Source organism: Odocoileus virginianus, chromosome 30 (assembly GCF_023699985.2).
Source record: "Odocoileus virginianus isolate 20LAN1187 ecotype Illinois chromosome 30, Ovbor_1.2, whole genome shotgun sequence".
In the NCBI taxonomy this organism is placed as follows: domain Eukaryota; kingdom Metazoa; phylum Chordata; class Mammalia; order Artiodactyla; family Cervidae; genus Odocoileus; species Odocoileus virginianus.
This window is the reverse complement of record NC_069703.1, coordinates 41,227,051-41,244,864: the sequence shown is the minus strand read 5'-3', so window position 1 is coordinate 41,244,864 and position 17,814 is coordinate 41,227,051. Positions and strand designations below refer to the sequence as shown.

Genomic DNA, 17,814 nt, shown 5'->3' with positions numbered 1-17,814 from the left:
CCAGGCTAGCTCCTAGGTGAGAGTATAAAGCTAATATGGGTCTGTGTCCTGTGTGGGTTACAGAAGTGGTTTCTGGAGCCACCTGACCCTGACTTGCTTTGAGGGTACAACTAAACAGGCAAAACAGTCTGCATGGAACACTCAGGCTTGAGAGTGTCCATCTTCCCTGGCATGTTGTCCTGTGTTGAGTAAGTAACTGGGGAGCTGTGATGGGGAAGCAGGTCAGTGTTGTGGGTCTTCACTGTCTGTGTGGCATGTTGGTGGTTCCACAAATGATTGTGAACGCAGTGTGTTGTAGAAGGCTCTGTGAGGTCACCAACGAGGAAAGGTGGTTCCAGAGAGAAAGCACCTGCCGAGTTGTGTGGGATGCACAGGACTAGTGGATGTGGGTCTGCCCCAGGGTTGGGGGTACAGAAGAGATGCTCATGGGGCTGAGTGTCTTGGAGAGGTGGAGCAGAGCTGTGAGAGGAGTGGCCAGACAGTGGGGAGCCGTCTGACTTTAGATGAGTTACTTAACCACTGTGCCTCCGTGTTTTCATCAGTGAAGCGAGGATAATCACACCTCTCTTACGAGGATTCAAAATGGATGGTTCTTGGCTCTTGTTCATCATTTTTATTGTTATCATTAGTAGCTTTCTGTGATTTGCTGTGAATGGGAGAGCAGGGTCGGGTGATGCGCGCAGGGTTCGTGGTCCCCAGAAAGCAGCCCCTGCTGCTCGGGAGAGCCGTGGGCCAAGAGGCTCCCTCGGGCTGCCGTCCCGTGGTGGATGGTGTGGTCATGTCTCGGGGTGCTCCGTCTCTACACGGTGTCCTGGAAGTGGTCTGTGGTTGTCCCATCTCCAGAGCCCTTGCATCCTGCATCAGCGCTCAGGACAGGAGCCGCCCTCCTCATCTGCTGGGTCAGTGTAGCTCTTGTATTCAGATGCTCAGGCTGAGCTAGTGAAAGATGTTGCTTGTGGGGTGTGTGTACCTGTAGGCACCTCATGGTGTCCAGGAGCAAGTTAGCCTGGAGCCCCCTGAACCTGTCGCAGGCCAGAGTAACACAGACTGTGCTTTCTCCGCAGATCCGGCCCCACATCGCGACTCTTCGCAAGTACACTTACGGCAAGCACATCCTGGCCAAGCTGGAGAAATACTACATGAAGAATGGCGTTGACTTAGGGCCCATCTGTGGCCCCCCTAATGGTATTATCTGAGGCAGTGTCACCCCGTGCCCTCATTCCCACTGACCTCACTGGCCCACTGGTGAATCCAGCCAGCAGCCAGAAATGTTCCAGTGCAGAATCCAAAAATGGGTAAATGGTTGCTCCAGGAATACCCTCTCCTCCCAAAAAAAGGAATCAAATCCACAAGTGGAAAAGCCTTTGTAAATTTGTTTCATTTTATTACGCATAACATGTACTAATTATTTTTTTTAATTGACTAATTGCCCTGTTGTTTTACTGGTGTATAGGATACTTGTACATAGGTAACCAGTGTACATGGGAGGCCACATATTTTGTTCAATGTTGTATCTATATTCCACGTGTGGAAACTTTCAGGGTGGTTGGTTTAACAAAAAAGTTAAAAAAAAAAAAAGAAAAAAGGTTTTTAACTCATTTGCCTCACTGGCAAGTTTTGCAAATAGCTCTTCCCCACTTCCTCGTTTTAGTAAAAAAGAAAAACAAACAAAAAAAAACCCTGAGAAGTCTGAATTTTAGTTAAATGACCCCAAACTGGCATTTAACAATGTTTATAAAAATATATATATATAAATATATATATATAAAGAAAATCATTTCAGAGTTGCAAAAGCCTCAGTTTATGACATTAAGTTTATGAAACTTCTAAAAATTGCCTTTTTTGGAGACTATTATGCTGAAGAAAATAGTGTAGTCCGTTTCATGAGGAGGAGATGTGAGCACCCAGATTGTCTTTCAAGGCCGGGCGGGTATGATTGTTTACTGCCTACTGGATTTTTTTCTGTTAACATTGAAAGGCAAAAATCTGATTATTTAGCATGAGAAAAAAAAAAATCCAACTCTGCTTTTGGTCTTGCTTCTATAAATATATAGTGTATACTTGGTGTAGACTTTGCATATATACAAATTTGTAGTATTTTCTTGTTTTGATGTCTAATCTGTATCTATAATGTACCCTAGTAGTCGAACATACTTTTGATTGTACAATTGTACATTTGTATACCTGTAATGTAAATGTGGAGAAGTTTGAATCAACATAAACACGTTTTTTGGTAAGAAAAGAAAATTAGCCAGCCCTGTGCATTCAGTGTATATTCACACCTTTTATGGTCGTAGCATATAGTGTTGTATATTGTAAATTGTAATTTCAACCAGAAGTAAATTTTTTTTTCTTTTGAAGGAATAAATGTTCTTTATACAGCCTAGTTAACTTTTAAAAAGAAAAAAAAAAAAAGCTTGGTTTTATTTGTCACCTAGTCAGATAGTAGCGAGATCCTTTCTAAATGTTATTCCAGATGATTCAGTTCACACTAGTGGTTTTTTTTTTTAAATCCTAAAAAAGTAATGTTTTGCTTATTTTGTGACAGTCAAAAGGACGTGCAAAGTTCAACCCTGCCCTAACTTTCCTTACAATCAGAGCCCCTCTCACCTTGTAAAGTGTGAATTGCCCTTCCTTTTTGTACAGAAGATGAACTGTATTTTGCATTTTGTCTACTTGTAAGTGAATGTAACATACTGTCAATTTTCCTTGTTTGAATATAGAATTGTAACACTACACGGTGTACATTTCCAGAGCCTTGTGTATATTTCCAATGAACTTTTTTGCAAGCACACTTGTAACCATATGTGTATAATTAACAAACCTGTGTATGCTTATGCCTGGGCAACTATTTTTTGTAACTCTTGTGTAGATTGTCTCTAAACAATGTGTGATCTTTATTTTGAAAAATACAGAACTTTGGAATCTGAGTTTGTGCTTTATTATTATTATCTTTTCCAATATAGTGCCCCACAGCAGACAACCGTTTTCTTGTTTGTGTCTTTTTCTTTCTGTTTTGTTTTTGTCTTGTGAGAGGGTTTATCAGAGACACCCCACGTGCATCGTGATGTCCAACTTCTTTTGAAAAATCAGAAAATTCACCTTCCTGGGTGCCCATGACAGCATCCTCAAAAGGCCTGACCCCCGCTGTCTGCCTGGTTCTCTTCATTTGCACTCTCTGGGCTCTCAGGTGCTGTTGCAAGCCCGAAGGGCCTGTATTAGAATCCAGCAGATGATAAATGTCTCCTCCTCACTTTCTGAGGCAGGGTTGTAGGGAAGGCCTCGCTGTCCTGAGGTCCCCTCTCCTTTCCCCTGTCTGGGCTGCTCCTGTCTGCACCCCGCCCTTCTGTGTCCTGACACCAAGGTTGGCCCAGGCTGGCCTGCTGTCCCTAGCTCACTCTTCTTAGCATCACACTGGGGACCTCTTCCAGCAGTGAGTTCAGGAGGCTCTAGCTCACTGAAGTACCTGCCACCTGTGCCTGGAGATGCCCCCTCCCCTTCTTTACTGTCTTTGCTCCACGAGCAGCTTTGGCAGAAAACCACCAGTGAAACTTGGTTGGCAGTGACAGGATGGGCTCAGCCAGGGGCACTGGAAGTGGAGCCTCAGGGTAGATGGAAAGGGACTTCCCAGGGTCCCCTCCCAAGGGTGAGGGACGTCACTGGCAGCCCCTGTGGGCGGAGAAGAAACGGAGGGGAAAGGGGCTGAGACTGGAGGGTTCAAGTGCAGAACCTGATTTTGCCTTAGCAGCTGTAATGGAGTCTTCCCGAACCCTCTTCCGAGGCTGTAGTCATCACGGGCCCGCTGGAGACGGCGTGCTGGAGGTGTGTGCGCCTGAGTAGTGTGGCTCTGCACTCAGACCAGGCTCCCTAGCCCTAACCCGACCTTTTTCAACATTTGTGTATTTATTTGGCTGTGCTGGGTCTTAGTTGCGGCATGCAGGCTTTCGTTGGGGTGCGTAGACTTCTCTAGTTGCAGCACAAGGGGTCAGTGGTTGAGGCGTGCAGGCTTCGTTGCCCTGTGGCCTGTGGGATCTTAGTTCCTCAGCCAGGGATCGAGCCCCTGTCCCCTGCATCGCGAAGTAGATTCTTAACCACTGGACCACCGGAGTAGCCCCTTTATCTGATCTTGAACCGAATTCCTTGCTGGAAATGGATGGAAGGCCCATCAACTGCGTGTAGGTGAAGTGGTTCTTACATCATGGAAAGTTAGCAGGTTTTAGACAGTTAGGGTTTTACTGAACCTTTGCAGAGGCTGAGAACAAAGCAGGCGAAACAAGCGGCTTGGATTTCTTTCTCTCCCATGAGTCTATAGTCTGTGACCTTGAGGTGGTAATTCTGTCTGTCTGATCCTCAGTTTCCTCTTCTCAAAGATTGAAGTAATACCTCATGAAGCTGAAATAAGATGGAATTGTTAATAAACATGTCATGGGACTTCCCTGGTGGCCCAGTGGTTAAGACTCGATGCTCCCAATGCAGGGTGCCCGGGTTTGACCCCTGGTTGGATGATTGGCTCCCTCATGTTGCAGCTAGGACTCAGGCAAAAAATAAAAATAAACGTGTCAAGTGCCTGGAACTTAAGAGGTACCCATGTAGGTTTTCTCTTCTACCTGGACTATTTACACTTAGACTACTTTTTTTACTCAACATTTAGAGAAATGTCTTGTGTTTTTAGTGGTAAGAAAGCAAGGTGCTAGGTTGAAAATGTGATACCACCATCTTACTTCAGACAAATACAGGTTTTCATCCCAATTGCCCTTTATTACCTGGGTCATCTCTCTGAGTCCAAATTTTCTTCTTTATGAAACTGGGGAAAACAGTACTTCATGTCCAAGGTTGGCTGTGAGGATGAACTGAATTACGTAGCCTAGCAGAGTGCCTGGCACATTGGTGCAATAAATGATATTTATTATTTTTTACCTTTAGTAGCACTCCTCCAAATGTTTGTGCACAGGTTTTGGTGAACCAAACAATCCTTGTCCATTATGTAAAGAAGTTTAAAAGTGTTAGTCGCTCAGTCGTGTCCGACTCTTTTTTACTCCATGGAGTTAAAATTCCTGCTCATGAATTCTCCAGGCAAGGATACTAGAGTGGATTGCCATTCCCTTCTCCAGGGGATCTTCCTGACCCAGAGACTGAAACTGGGTCTCCCACGTCACAGGCAGATTCTTAACCGTGTGAGCCACCGGGAACGTAGTCATTCGTCATGAACCAACTCTGGGCCAGGCACCGGAGTTTTTACATGTTCTCTCATTTCTCACAACAGTCCTGCGAGGAATGTGGTGGTTCTCCATATCTTGGAGATATGGAAATGAGTTCTGGGTTCTGATGCGAGCCTTTGGGTCAAACCAATGCTTGGCCTGAAGCTTTTTCCCTTGGCATCTTGTGGGAGGGATTGGGGCTGGGATGGACCCCTCCCTCTGCAGGATTGCATTTCAGGGCGCAGGCTGAACCTCCTTATTTGACTGCCAGTACCAGCTGCTGACAAGTCCTTCCAAGGATGTGAGGTCCTGGGCTGCCACCATATGGAGACCGACATTCTTAGTCTCTTACAAGAGACCTCCATCATGAGTCCCTCCATCGCACTTTGATGACAACAGAGTCCTTCCATCACACTTCGTATAAAAATCCTTTACCGGATCACAGGGCTTTACAGGGTACAGAGCACATTGGTATTTGGATGCCTTTGATCCTCTTGAAAGCCTTAGGCAATAAGATAAAGTGAAAGTGAAGTTGCTCAGTCATGTCGGACTCTGCAACCCCATAAACTGTAGCCTACCAGGTTCTTCCATCCATGGGATTTTCCAGGCAAGAATACTGGAGTGGGTTGCCATTTCCTTCTCCAGGAGATCTTCCTGACCCAGAGATCGAACCTGAGTCTCCTGCGTTGTAGGCAGACACTTTACTCTCTGAGCCACCAGGGAAGTCGGGCAGTAAGACAAGGTAGATGTCATCAGCCCATTTTTCAGGTGAGGCAGTTGAGACCCAAGCCACACAGTGAGTCGATAACCTAGCAAGGATGTTATCTGAAGTCTCCTGAAACCAAGTTCAGTGCTCTGTCCATGCCATCTTGCTCCTGCCACCTTCCATCAGCTCCAGGGATGGCTGGTCTCTCTTTTCTAGTTGAGTTTTTCTAGAAGCGTGAGGCACTAGACAGGAGCCTGGTGGGCTACAGTCCAGGGGGTGGCAGTCAGACCGGACTGAAAGGACATAGCGTGCAGGCAGGAGGCACTAGAGAGAGAAGCATTTTACAGGGAGGAAAGCTGCGGCTTCATGTAGTTACCAGCAGTAGCCACACGAGGGTGCTGCTGCCTAAAGAAAGCCTTATAGACGCCTAAGGGCTCAAGGGTCCAAGGTGGAGGGCTGGGATGGCTTATCCCCGGCTTGAGGGGCTCCGGAGTGAAGAGTCCCATCCAGAGGCCTGAGGTCTGGCATGTGCCCTAAGACTAAGCTTTCCACTTCCCTCCCTCCCTAGCTTCTGCTGGGCAGAAAGCTAGTCCCTCCCTCCGGCTTGGGACGGCAGGATATCTGGCTCACAGACCCTAGTTTCGCCTGGGACTCACGTGTGACCTCTGGCAAGTCGGTTGCCCCAACTGTCACCTGGCATGATCGCCCGGCCCTGCCACCCTCACAGGGTTGGTATGAGGTCAGAGGGCTGATCCTGTGAGCAGGGGGGCCCCAAGCCTCTGTTAATGTGACCCGAGGCCCTAGTACCTCTTTAGAGGCTACATCTCTGGCTTATGCATCAAAGCTTTCACACAATGAAAACTTCCGAGTCTTTTTATGACCCACAGGTGCCTAGCTTCAAATCCCAGCTCTACCACCCCTCTGGGACCATTGTGAGTTATTTATCCTCTTACACAAGAGGCTAATAGTCCTTCTACCTCCTGGGGCACCCTGGAAACACTTGACACAGAGCTGGGCACATAGCAAGCCACACATGAAACTTGTTACTATTATTTTTATTGCCCTATTTTTTCCTGCTATGTTGGAGACCTTGGAATTTTCACTAAGTGTGACTAATTTATCCTCTAAACTGGGACAATTTTAAGCATGAAAGTGACTGCACTGAGTTATTACCTCATGAGGAGACAGCCTCCTAGGTGGCCCTACTTCCTGATGTTCTTATCCTCATGTGTTCTGCGTGGAAGAGGGCTGTCTGCAAACAATAGGACATTGTGCAAAGGGTAGGGTGTGACTTCCCCCACACAAGACGCTAGCTCCAGCTTGCTCTCTCCGGGACACTCTGTAGGACACTCTGACTTGAGGGCCCCTGCTGTTGACTTAGGCTTAACACGCCAGTCACACTTGCCAACTTGCCAGCAGGGCCTCCAGCCCTCTTCCAGCCTTCTAGGACATCCTGACTGCAGTCTCAAGGGAGACCCCAAACCAGAACCACCTATTCAGCCGCCCCTGAACTCCTGACCCACAGAAACTGGGTGAGATAGTCAGTGCGTATCGCTGTTTTAAGTGGCTGTGTTGAGGGTCATTTGTTACACAGCTGTGGATAACTAATACATAGCACAAAAACTGGTGTAGGCCAGGATGGTTCTGGGCAAACCAGAAGGCCCATTTCTGTCATTTCTCCTGTGAGGCACATGCTGCCCTGCTCTGTCTCGGCCTTGGAGAGCTTGGCCACCCCACCCCTACCAGCTGCCCCCTTGCCAGGACTCCAGGAAACTTCCCGAAGCTCCTCGGAGCCCCGGGTGGAGACGTGTCTTGGGATGCGGCTGCACCAGGGACCCGCCAGAGACCACAGCTGTCCTGTGCCAGGGCTAGGTCAGCCTCTGTCTCTCAGGCTCAGGAGGGTTCCCTGGCTCACACCCCTTGGGCCGGGAGTGGACCAAGCCGGGAATGACTGGAAAATAGTGGCCAGTATTGGCCGATGCCCTGAGCAGGGTGCTGCCCTATGTTACCTGGTCACCTGCCTCCAACTCTGGGAGGAAAGAGTAGTTACTCCAACTTCCATGGGAAGACAGTGGTCTCAGGTCACTGGCCAGGAAGTGGAAGAGCTGGGATTGGACCCAGAGTTCCTCTCCTCAGAGCCCAGGGGCCCAAGACCCTCCCTGCTTCTGCCCTCCGACATGCCCCATCCCAGGGCCCCACGCTGGGAGCTGGGAATTAAGTTTGGCATTCCCAGATCGGACCCATTTATAGATGCAAAGACTGAGACCCAGGGTGAGGGGAGTGACCTGCTCAGGGCACACAGAGGGTGAGGAACGGAGCCAGGAGCCACGTGCCCCATGCGAATGTAGTCACAGTCACCCCTCAGCATCCTGGGGGATGGGCTCCAGGATCCCTGCGATACCTAAATCCACCGAGGCTCAGGTCCCTTATATGAAAGAGCATAAATATTTGCATAGAACCCATGCACATACTTCCATGCACAAACTTTACTTAAGTCATCTCTAGATTCCTTATGGGCTTCCCTTGTAGCTCAGTTGGTAAAGAATATGCCTGTAGTGCTGGAGACCCAGGTTCGATCCCTGGGTTGGAAAGACCCCCTGGAGAAGGAAATGGCAACCCACTCCAGTGTCCTTGCCTGGGAAACCTCACGGACACAGGAGCCTGGAGGGCTTGCAGTCCATGGGGGTCTCAAAGAGTCAGGCATGACCAGCACTTATAATAGCTAGTGCAACGTAAACACTAGGTAAAGAGTTGCCAGCGTGCAGCAAATGCAGGTATGGGTTTTTTTGGAACTTTCTGGAATTTGTTTTTCCTGAATACTTTCCATCCGAGGTGGGCTGAATCCATGAATGCGGAGGGCTGACTGTCCTTGCTCCTTGCCCACCTCCAGCCCTGGGATGGCAGCTTCCTCAGCACCTAGATCTGTGCCTACTTGGCCCTCCGCAGGGACTCAGGAACCTGAGGGTGAGCTCTGCTGGTCTCGGTGAGTCTCAAAGAGGAAAGACGCATGACGTGTCTTGGTGACGGTCGAGCTCTCTCCACTTCTGTTGGCGTGGAGTCAGGAGGGTCTCCGGCCCCCTCAGTCCATCTCACTCTCCCTTCACACCCACCCCCTTTCCCAATTCCAGGTCACTCTCCTCCACCGGCTTTTTTGGTTGTTGCCCAGCTGGGCTGCTCTAGCCCCAGGATGAGGTGAGAAAGAAAATATATTTTTAGAGAGGCTTTTTTTCTTCCAGGAAAATGACTCCAAATGTGCAATTTGTTCCTGGGAACGGGGGTGTGTGAGTGAAATGGCTTCTGGTACGGCAGTGGCCTCGTCTCCTCCTGCGGTCTCCTCTACATTCCTGCTGACCCTTCCCCTCCCTCCCTCCCCTCCCCACTCAAAGGGAAGAGGGCAGGTGTGTGCTCCCCCACCCCAACAGCCACTTCCGAGCCCTGTGACCCTGGACTGGCAAGAAGGGGTCACCATGGGTAAGTCGGACATGAATGAGGTCTTTGTTGTGGGCTTAGTCCTACCTCGAGAGTTTTTGCAAACCACAAAGCATTCGGTCTAGGAGAGAGGGTGGGTGAAGCAAAGCCCAGGGCTGGTGGTGAAGCTGCCTGGGTTCTGCTACAGGCTGACTGTGTGTCAGTCACTTCTGCTTTTCAGGCCTCAGTTTTCTTACCTGTAAAATGGGCAGATGAAGTGGGGAGTGAGGAGAGCAACTCAAGACCCTACTGTCATTCTAGGTCACAGCGAGCAAACTCCAGAATCTTCTCAGCCTCATCCATACATAAGACATCGGAAGCCTCCAGCTAGAGCTCAAGACTTTAGGAGCCCTCCTCCCAGGTGGGTGGAGTCTCAGGTGCAACCACTTCAGAGCACCCACTCTCGGAGGTGGGCCCACCATGGTTCAGTAGAAGTGCCACCACCACCATGAAGCCTTCCTATATGCCCCTAGGATCCATAGCCCTCGGAGTGGGGTTAACCCCTCCCTGCCCAGGCTCCTCTGCTGACCCTGCTGGACCCAGTCGATGGTACCTAGCTGGGCTGTGGGCTTCTGTTCAGATGAATGTAAAACAAGTGAAGCTTAAGCTTTGGGGACCCTCACTGGCACAACCCCCTTCCAAAGCCAGCCAGCCCCTAATTTTGTATTCATGATCCCCTCAAATTGCATAAACTCGGGTCCCACAGAGTTGGGTTCATCCCTGTTTTCATCCCCACCCAGTTTGAGGTCAGAACCTCACTCCTGGAACAGTTGTTGTTCCTCCTCCCCTTCCACCTCCCCCCAGGCCCTGGTTAGTCTTGGCGCCTGGGCCAGATGGACCCAGAGACAAGGTTTCGGCTTCCAGCTGCCCGAAAACAGGGGTCTCTGTTGGGGTCTCTGTGACCTCTGCTCTCCCCTCTTGGGTGACCAGCCCAGGCCTGCTCTCTGGCTCCCAGGTCACTCATCTGAAACAAAACTGGACTTCCTCTCTCCCCCTCCTCCCTCCCCCTCCTCCATACCTGTCCGAGGGGCCTCCCAGGAACCCTGTGGGTCCTTAGTTTGCCAAACCCCAGCTCACAGACCTAGGAGAGGCCTGGGTTCGAATCCTGGCCCCGTGCCTGGCAGCTGTGTGCCCAGGGGCATCACCCACTCTTCATCTTGAGGAGACATGCCTTCAAGTCCCTGGCACATGGGGGGCTCAGGAAAGGCTCGAGGATGGCCTTCTGAGACCCTCACACGGGCAGGCCCCTTGGCGGGCAGGGGGCTTCCCCCAGATGGAGGCCAAGCCCTCCCACTCCCACCCAGGCCCTGCAGACTCGCCCAGCAGCCACTCAGCTTATCCCGTGACACTTGTACTTGCTGGGTCAGCAGGCAGACAGCCCGAACCTTCCCAAGTTCTCTCTGTGGGCTCCAGCCGGAGCCCTCTTGCCAGAATTCTCTTTCACTTCGTGATTTTGGGGTCAATGACACCTCAGGACTTCTGTCATTCAGGCTTTTCTCGGAAGCAAATCGGGACTCTGGCTCCATCCTGAGTCTTGGGCAAGACAGAAAGTTATGATGGGAGAAGGTAGGTGCCGGGCGGGCAGGGGGAGTCAGGGGAAGCCCAGGCAAGGCACAGACTGCTTTTTCCAGACCTGTGATTGCTTTGAGCTGGAGGGCCGGTGAGGATCACAAAGTCTCCTGTGTGGCCACAGGGAAGAGTAGAGTGGTCCTCTGTCAGCCCCTTAACTTCCCGGCTGTGCGACCCTGGGCCAGTCACCCCAGCTGGAAACTGGGGACCACGGAAGGCGCAAACCCATGCATCCCGCTCCCCGTGTGCCAGGCTTTGCTGGTAGACTCCTCTCGGCAATGACGCGAGGAGGCGAGTGTGTTTGTGGTACACGAATCCCGGGCCGCAAGAGGCGTAGGGAGGTGCCCTGGATGGTGTCTGGCGAAGGGCAAGCCCTCAGGAGGACCTGGCTCTCATCATTACACAGCAATGTGAGTTCCAAAGAGCCGGTCTGTTTAGCCAAACCCCTGGGAGCAGGTGGAGTCAGGCAATGACTGCTGAGCAGCTCCTGTGTTCCAGGCCTGGAAATGCAACACAGGCCTGGACCTCAGCGATTCCGGCAGAGGCCTCCACTTCCCTTTTGCTGCCTCACTGGAGCCAGGCAGTCTGGCTGGGGCAGAGGAAGGTCTGAGTGGGGTGGGTGGTGGGGCCTGGCTGTTCGGCGTGCCTGTAGCAGGGTCATTTGGTCTCCAGGCTCATCTGAGTGCATCCACAGGTTGTTTGTGTCCACGTGATGGTGCAAATCGCCTCCACCGACAGACCTCTGGACCTGGCATTGCAGGGTTACTGCTGAGAGCCTGGGTCATGAGCTTAGCTCTCCCTCACCAGTTGGGTGACCCTGGACATGTCTCCTAACTTCTCTGGGCTGGCTGTGGTTCATCCCTTGTAAAGTGGGGATAAAGCCACTTAACAGGTGATGTGCATTTTTAAGCTGTGCCTGGCATCTAGTCAGCTTTGCCCCATTGTCCTTTGGGGGTACTGAGATCTCCCACTTCGGGCAGGTGGGGGGTGGGAGCAGGGCAGGGAGTGACAGACGGTAGAGACTGAAAGGGCTGGGACGGCAAGCTTGGGTCTTGTCCAGGGTGCTGGCTTGGGGGTGAGTGGGATGAGTGGGGGTTAAGCCCCACCTGAGGGAGTCAGGAAGTTTCCCCCGAGGGGCCAAGCAGGCCACGGGAGTTGTGCTCTCTGAGTGTGGCGAGCAGATGCCTGTGTAGATGGTGATCACAGGTACGGGAGACCCTGAGAAGCTGGGGTGAGGCTCCAATACAGAGGTAGCCATGGGGAGGGGGGTGTTGATTGCATGGAATGTCAGCTGCTGGAATGCAGTGAGTGTGTGCAGCTCTGAACACCAAGGACAGTGGGGTGGGGGAGGTGGGGGGGTGAGGAGCAGAATGAGACCCTCGGGGCTCAGACCCGGCTCAGCTCGGGCCGGGACCAGCATCTCTCGAGGTGCGGCAGGGGGCGCTCTGGGCCTGCCCAGTCCAAAGAACCTCCCCCCTCGCTGGGACGTCAGGGAAGAGGGCACAGCTTCCAGAAGTCTCAGAACTGGCAGGGAGCTCTGAAGGTGAGCCATGCCCATTCTGTGCATGGGGACTGTCTTACTGGCCTTCGTGATGGCTAGTTTTCTGAGCCTCGTCTACCTGCCAGCCTGAGTGCTCCCCACCTCTCAGAGCAGCCGGTGCCATCTGTGGCTAGTCCCAGCTGTTCCAAAGCCCCTGCTTACACAGAGCGGACATCTGGCCTCTCAGACGCCCTCCCCTGACCCCGCTGGCCCCAAGTCTGCCCTTCAGGAGCTCCTCAGACCCGGCCTGTTCCCCGGGCCTGCAGCAGCCCCTCTGGGCAGTAACTATCCTCATATCTGGGTCCCTTACTTAATAAGCATCGTCTCAGCCACGCTGGTGGCTCAGATGGTAAAGAATCCATCTCCAATGCAGGCGACCAGGGTGTGATCACAGGGTCAGGAAGATCCCCCGGAGAAGGGAATGGCTACCCACTCCAGTGTTCTTGCCTGGAGAATCCCATGGACAGTGGAGCCTGGGGGGGCTACATTCCATAGGGTTGCAAAGAGTTGGACAGGACTGAGCCACCTTTATTGAACCCCAGTTCAATGGCCAGAGAGCTCATTTAATCCTTACAACCTGGCACGTGGCCCTGGGCCTGGCACACACGGCACTCACTTTATCTTTGGATGATGAATGAATGAGTGACCACATGGTCATGTTTTCCACATTACACTTGGGAAACTGAGGCTCAGAGGGGTAAACTCACTCATCTAGAGTCACCCAGCTCACATCTGACAGAACGGAGGTCTGAACCCAGGCGTTTGCCTAGCTGAGTCAGAGATCTTTAACTCCAAGTGGTGCTGCCTCAACTGGAACCAGTTCCCCGCCTCCTGGGCCCCATCAGTCCCTCACCAGCCATCTTCCCAAGGGGCCCATGGGTCAGAGGTCCTAAATGTTTGGCAATGGGGTTCCCAGAGGCTGGGAGCTCAGAATTCCCAGGGATTTTTGAACCTCAGAGTGTTGAAGTTGCCTTGCCTGCCTCTCCAGATCTCTGCCCAAGGGCATCTGGATGAGGCTCTCGTGAGCTCCCTTGCAGGGGACGCCTAATGAAGCACCACCTGATGCTGAGCTGACCTTTGTCCTTTGACCCTCCTCTCAAGCCCCTGGAAGGACCAGTCCTGATTCATCCCACACCCCAAACCACGCCTGGTGCCAGGGTCTGCTCCTCGGGTCCACACCCGGCACTCCCCTCCTGGCTCCATCAGTCCTGGTTTCAGTTTCCTGTTCCTCAGGGGGAACTGTCCCAGTTTCAGCTCAATGATTTCCCCTTTGCTGACGGCAGGCCCTGCACTGGGTCTGGGGAAAGGGGGGCTGGGGGTGGAGACTTTCAGCCGGCCAGGGCCAGCAAATAATCTTCTCCCTCTAGGCCTGTTTCCCATCTAGGAAGTGGAGATATTGACAGCTCCTACCTTATGGGGTCACTCATGTAAAGTACTTGGCATGGATCAGGGGCTTAGTAAATATCTATACCCTTCTTCCTCCAAAACAGGTGGATGGGAGTGAGTGGGAAACACATTTACTGATCCAATGAACTGGCACCCAACCACTATTCTGCACCAGGCCCTGGGCTAGTGCTGGGGACAGAGCAGTGAACAAGACCAAGCTGCCGCCCTCCTGGGACTCCTGCGCTGGTGGTGGGAGATCTCAGCGGGTAAGCGAAGTGCATCCTATGTCAGGCAGGGATAAAAGCCACAGAGAAGCCCACGATGGGCACCCAAAGGGAAAGCACTACAGCGCAGGGCACCCCCCATCTGGGACATATTTTCATACCACCTGCGCTGGGAGCAGAGGGGTCTGCAGCCTACAGTGAGGAATCCGAGGCTGGGGGAGCTGGCAGCGCCCACCTGAGGTCACACAGCTGCGGGAGAAGAAGCACCTGGCCGGGTCTGTCCACCCAGTGTCAGGGCCCAGAGGTCATCACCCGCGGGCGCAGAGGGGAGACTGAGGCCCAGAGAGGGCCACGCCTGCTCTGTGGTCCCGCTGCGCACCCGTGTCCTGGAGACACCAAAGCCCAATGAACTCGGATGACCCGTGGCCCCTTCTTGTGGATCGGCTAGAGGGGGTGATGGGTCCTGGGAGAGTCAGTGAACCCTTAGCGGGAGGGTACCCATTATCACGCAGATGAGACCCATCTACCCGGACTCTCTGACGAGCCAGGTCGTACCCCGCACCTCCACGCGGGGTCCTTCCCCCTCCAAGCCCCGCGACGGCCCGGGGAGGCGCGCGCTGCAGGTCCCGGTCCCCAGAGCGAGGTTCAGCTAGGCCAGCCACCCGTCCCCGGTCGCACGTTCCCCTCGGCACCCCTATCCCGCCGCGGGCGGGTGCGTGCGGAGCGCGGGGTGCGCGGGGACCCGGGCGGCGGGGGGCGCTCCGCGCCGGCCCCGCCCCTCCGCGCCCCGCCCCCCGCGCTGGGGGCGGCCCGGCGGCAGCGCACGCTTCCTGCGGGCGCGGCGGCCGTGGGCGCGGAGCTGCCGGGCGGAGCCGGGCCGCCGAGCCGGAGCCCCGACCGAGAGCGCGCCGGGCCAGCCGCCGGGCCGCGCCGCCGCCGCCGCCGCCTCGGGAACAAAGGCTCCCGCCGCCGCTGCCGCCATGAAGCCGGGGCCGCCGCACCGCGCCGGGGCCGCCCACGGGGCTGGCGCCGGGGCCGGGGCCGCGGCCGGGCCTGGGGCCCGCGGACTGCTCCTGCCTCCGCTGCTGCTGCTGCTGCTGGCGGGGCGCGCCGCGGGGGTGAGTGCCTCCCGTTCTCGCGCCCCGCGCCGGCCTGCGGGGAGCCGGTGCTTGGCCGCCCTTGCCCCCCGGGGGCTCGTTTTCCCGCTGGCGGGGGGACCCTTCCCCGAGGGCGGCCTGGGGTCCCGGCTGGGGTCCGGGCGCAGGGCCGCGCTGGGCGTGTCTCGGGTCTGAGCGGACGTGGCTTGGTGCTTCGTGGGTGTGCCCGGACCGCGGCCACTTTTAGGGAATGGGGTCGCCTCCCCCTGCGGGGGGAAGGGTGTGCTTTCGGTTCCTCTCTCCGAGGGTCTTTGCAGGAGGGCCGGGGGCGGTGTGTGTGGGGGGGCGGGCGGCCCGGGAAGGAGGAGGGGTGGAGGGTGACTTGTGTGAAGGTGACCTGAGGGGGTGGGTGAGGATGACCGCGTGTGTGGCCACCTCCGTGGAGGGTGCTGGGACCCGTGGGGTGTGCACGCGTGAAGGATGAGGCGTGAGGACGAGCCCGTCCCCGTGGATGGGGCCGCGTGCCCTACCTGCGTGTGGTCGTGTCAGGGTGACCCATTGTGTGTGGTGTGTGCCCGGGCCGGGCTGGGGACCATTGGCCATGCTGAGTGTGCTTGCAGGGGTGACTGTGTTGGGGGGAGACCTCTGTGGTGTGTGTGTGTGTGTGTGTGTGCAAGCGTGTGCAGGCAGGTGTATGGTTGACCCCGTGCATGGAGCACGCACCTCTTGGGGGGGCGCGCGTGTGGGTAGCAGTGAGTATGCATGTATGACCTGACCCTTCAGTGTCTCTTTGACCGCAGCAGGCGGGGGTTGAGCTCAGTCCCAGCTCCATCAGGGGCAGCAGGAAGAAAGGCCACCTCCTCCTTGCGGGACCCAGGTCCCAAGAGAGTTCCCCATGGGCACGTGTCTGGAGCCTGGCCAGGCCATGAAGGGGGGAGACTTCTAGTTCCCTTGGTTGGTTCTAAGAGTTATACCTGGCTCCCCCATTCCCCAGGGTGAGAGGTACCCAGGCCTATCAGGCAATCCCCCAGGTGACTACTCTGCCCCTGCAAGTCTCTCTGGGCCTCAGTTGGCCAGTCTGTGAAATGGGAGGAGGTTGGGCAGGGGCATCTTGGACAGACATGCTGTTCCTCAGTCCTCCCCGTCTATCTGAGGGCTTTGAGCTGGGTGGGGTGGGGTGGGGAAGTGTTGAATGCCAGGCTGAGTACCAGGGCTGGTGAGCTGGTTGCCTCGTTCCCAATTCTCCCCTAGATGGGGTGAGGAAAAGAGGTCCCTAGCAGGGACAGAGATCCAACCCATCCTGGCAACTGGGTCCCTTACTCAGCTACATTTCTGGATGACCATCTTAGGAATCAGAGACTTGGAAATCGCACAGGCTTGGGTTCCAATCCTGCTCTCACCCCTGATTCTAGTGTGACCTTGGACAACTTGTCTCACCTGTCTGAGCTTCCATTTTTCCCCTCTGCAGAATGGGGCTGATAACACCCTCCTGAGAGATTAAATGAGAGGCCGTGTGTGCTGGCCCACAGAAGGAGCCCGTTGAATGTTTGATGTCTAGATAAATGAACAGGGGTGCCGACGCCATGCTTTAGACTCAGCAGCCCAGCGGGAACCCTGAACTGGGTGAGCCCTGGGCAGCTCACGTCCCTTGTAGAACTTTTCCTTATCCATAAAACCAGGCTCATGGTTTGTGCGCCACGAGGCGGTGGAAGGAATGAAGTGAGTGCACGTGAAGTGAAAGGTCTCTGTGAGGCAGGTCTGAGGGCCAGGTGGAGTGGGCGTGGCTTCGACCCAGCTCTGGGTGGCAGATAAAGTCAGCCCCCAGGGTTGGGGTCTGGAGGCTCAGATGGGGGGGCTGGACATGGAGGAGAGGAGGGGCTGGGCTCCAGATGAGGCGATGGAGGGGACCCATCTTCTCCAGGCTTCACACCTTTCCAGGAGGAGGGACGTCGACTCATCTGACCTGGGAGCCAAAGGGTTAATGGGTGGTGCCCAGGGGCCAGGGGCACGGCACCAGAGGAAGAGGGTGATGCCTGCATCAGGAGGGACTGAAGTTAGATCAAAAGAGCCCCAATCAGGATGGCTTCAGGAGTGGCTTCCATGGTGGGAGCCCCCAAGGGCATCACTGGGATGGGCAGTGGCTGACTCGGGGCAGGGGAAGGACTCAGGAAAGGTGATACCAAGGTGCTTCAGCTTGAAAGGGAGCTTGTGTGTGTGTGTGTGTGTGTGTGTGTGTGTGTGTACGTACGGGGCAGCTTCTAGGATGGCCTCAGTAGGGGTAACAGGTCTCATTCATGCTGCACGTGGTGAGTTGGGGAGTGTGTGTGTGTCCTGGCATTCTCTCTCTGAGAAAGCAGCTGTCTATGACTCTGAGGGATGTCTGCCTTCAGGGTTGCTTCGGTTGTTGTATTATACTTAAGTCTACTCAGAAAGACCTAGAGTGTGGACATCCTGGAAATTTTAGCTTTAAATTGCGTTCTTTGGATCATCAGGGCTGAAAGGGACTTAGATAATCACTTAGTCTTGTTTGAATTCCCAGTGGTGGGAGTTCATGGCTTTGTGATCTTGAGAAAGTGATTTAACCTCTCTGCGCTTTCATTTCCACCTGTGGAAGCTGGGAAGGATA

At 54.2% G+C, this 17,814-nt stretch overlaps 2 protein-coding genes across 16 annotated transcripts in view; both read left to right on the top strand.

Annotated features, from left to right (window-relative positions):
* The window catches only part of PUM1 (pumilio RNA binding family member 1), a 122,038-nt gene extending 119,108 nt beyond the window's left edge, over window positions 1–2,930 (top strand). For all 15 annotated transcript variants that reach the window (XM_070459070.1, XM_070459069.1, XM_020882798.2 and 12 more), the window contains one exon: window positions 1,065–2,930. In XM_070459070.1, the coding sequence (XP_070315171.1) occupies window positions 1,065–1,196 (132 nt within the window). In that variant the 3' untranslated portion in view covers window positions 1,197–2,930. The remainder of the gene's footprint in view (window positions 1–1,064) is intronic.
* An 8,289-nt stretch (window positions 2,931–11,219) lies between these two features.
* The window catches only part of SDC3 (syndecan 3), a 42,224-nt gene continuing 35,629 nt past the window's right edge, over window positions 11,220–17,814 (top strand). The window contains exons 1-2 of the mRNA XM_070458454.1: window positions 11,220–11,351; window positions 14,745–15,209. Coding sequence (XP_070314555.1) covers window positions 11,220–11,351; window positions 14,745–15,209 — 597 coding nt within the window. The remainder of the gene's footprint in view (window positions 11,352–14,744; window positions 15,210–17,814) is intronic.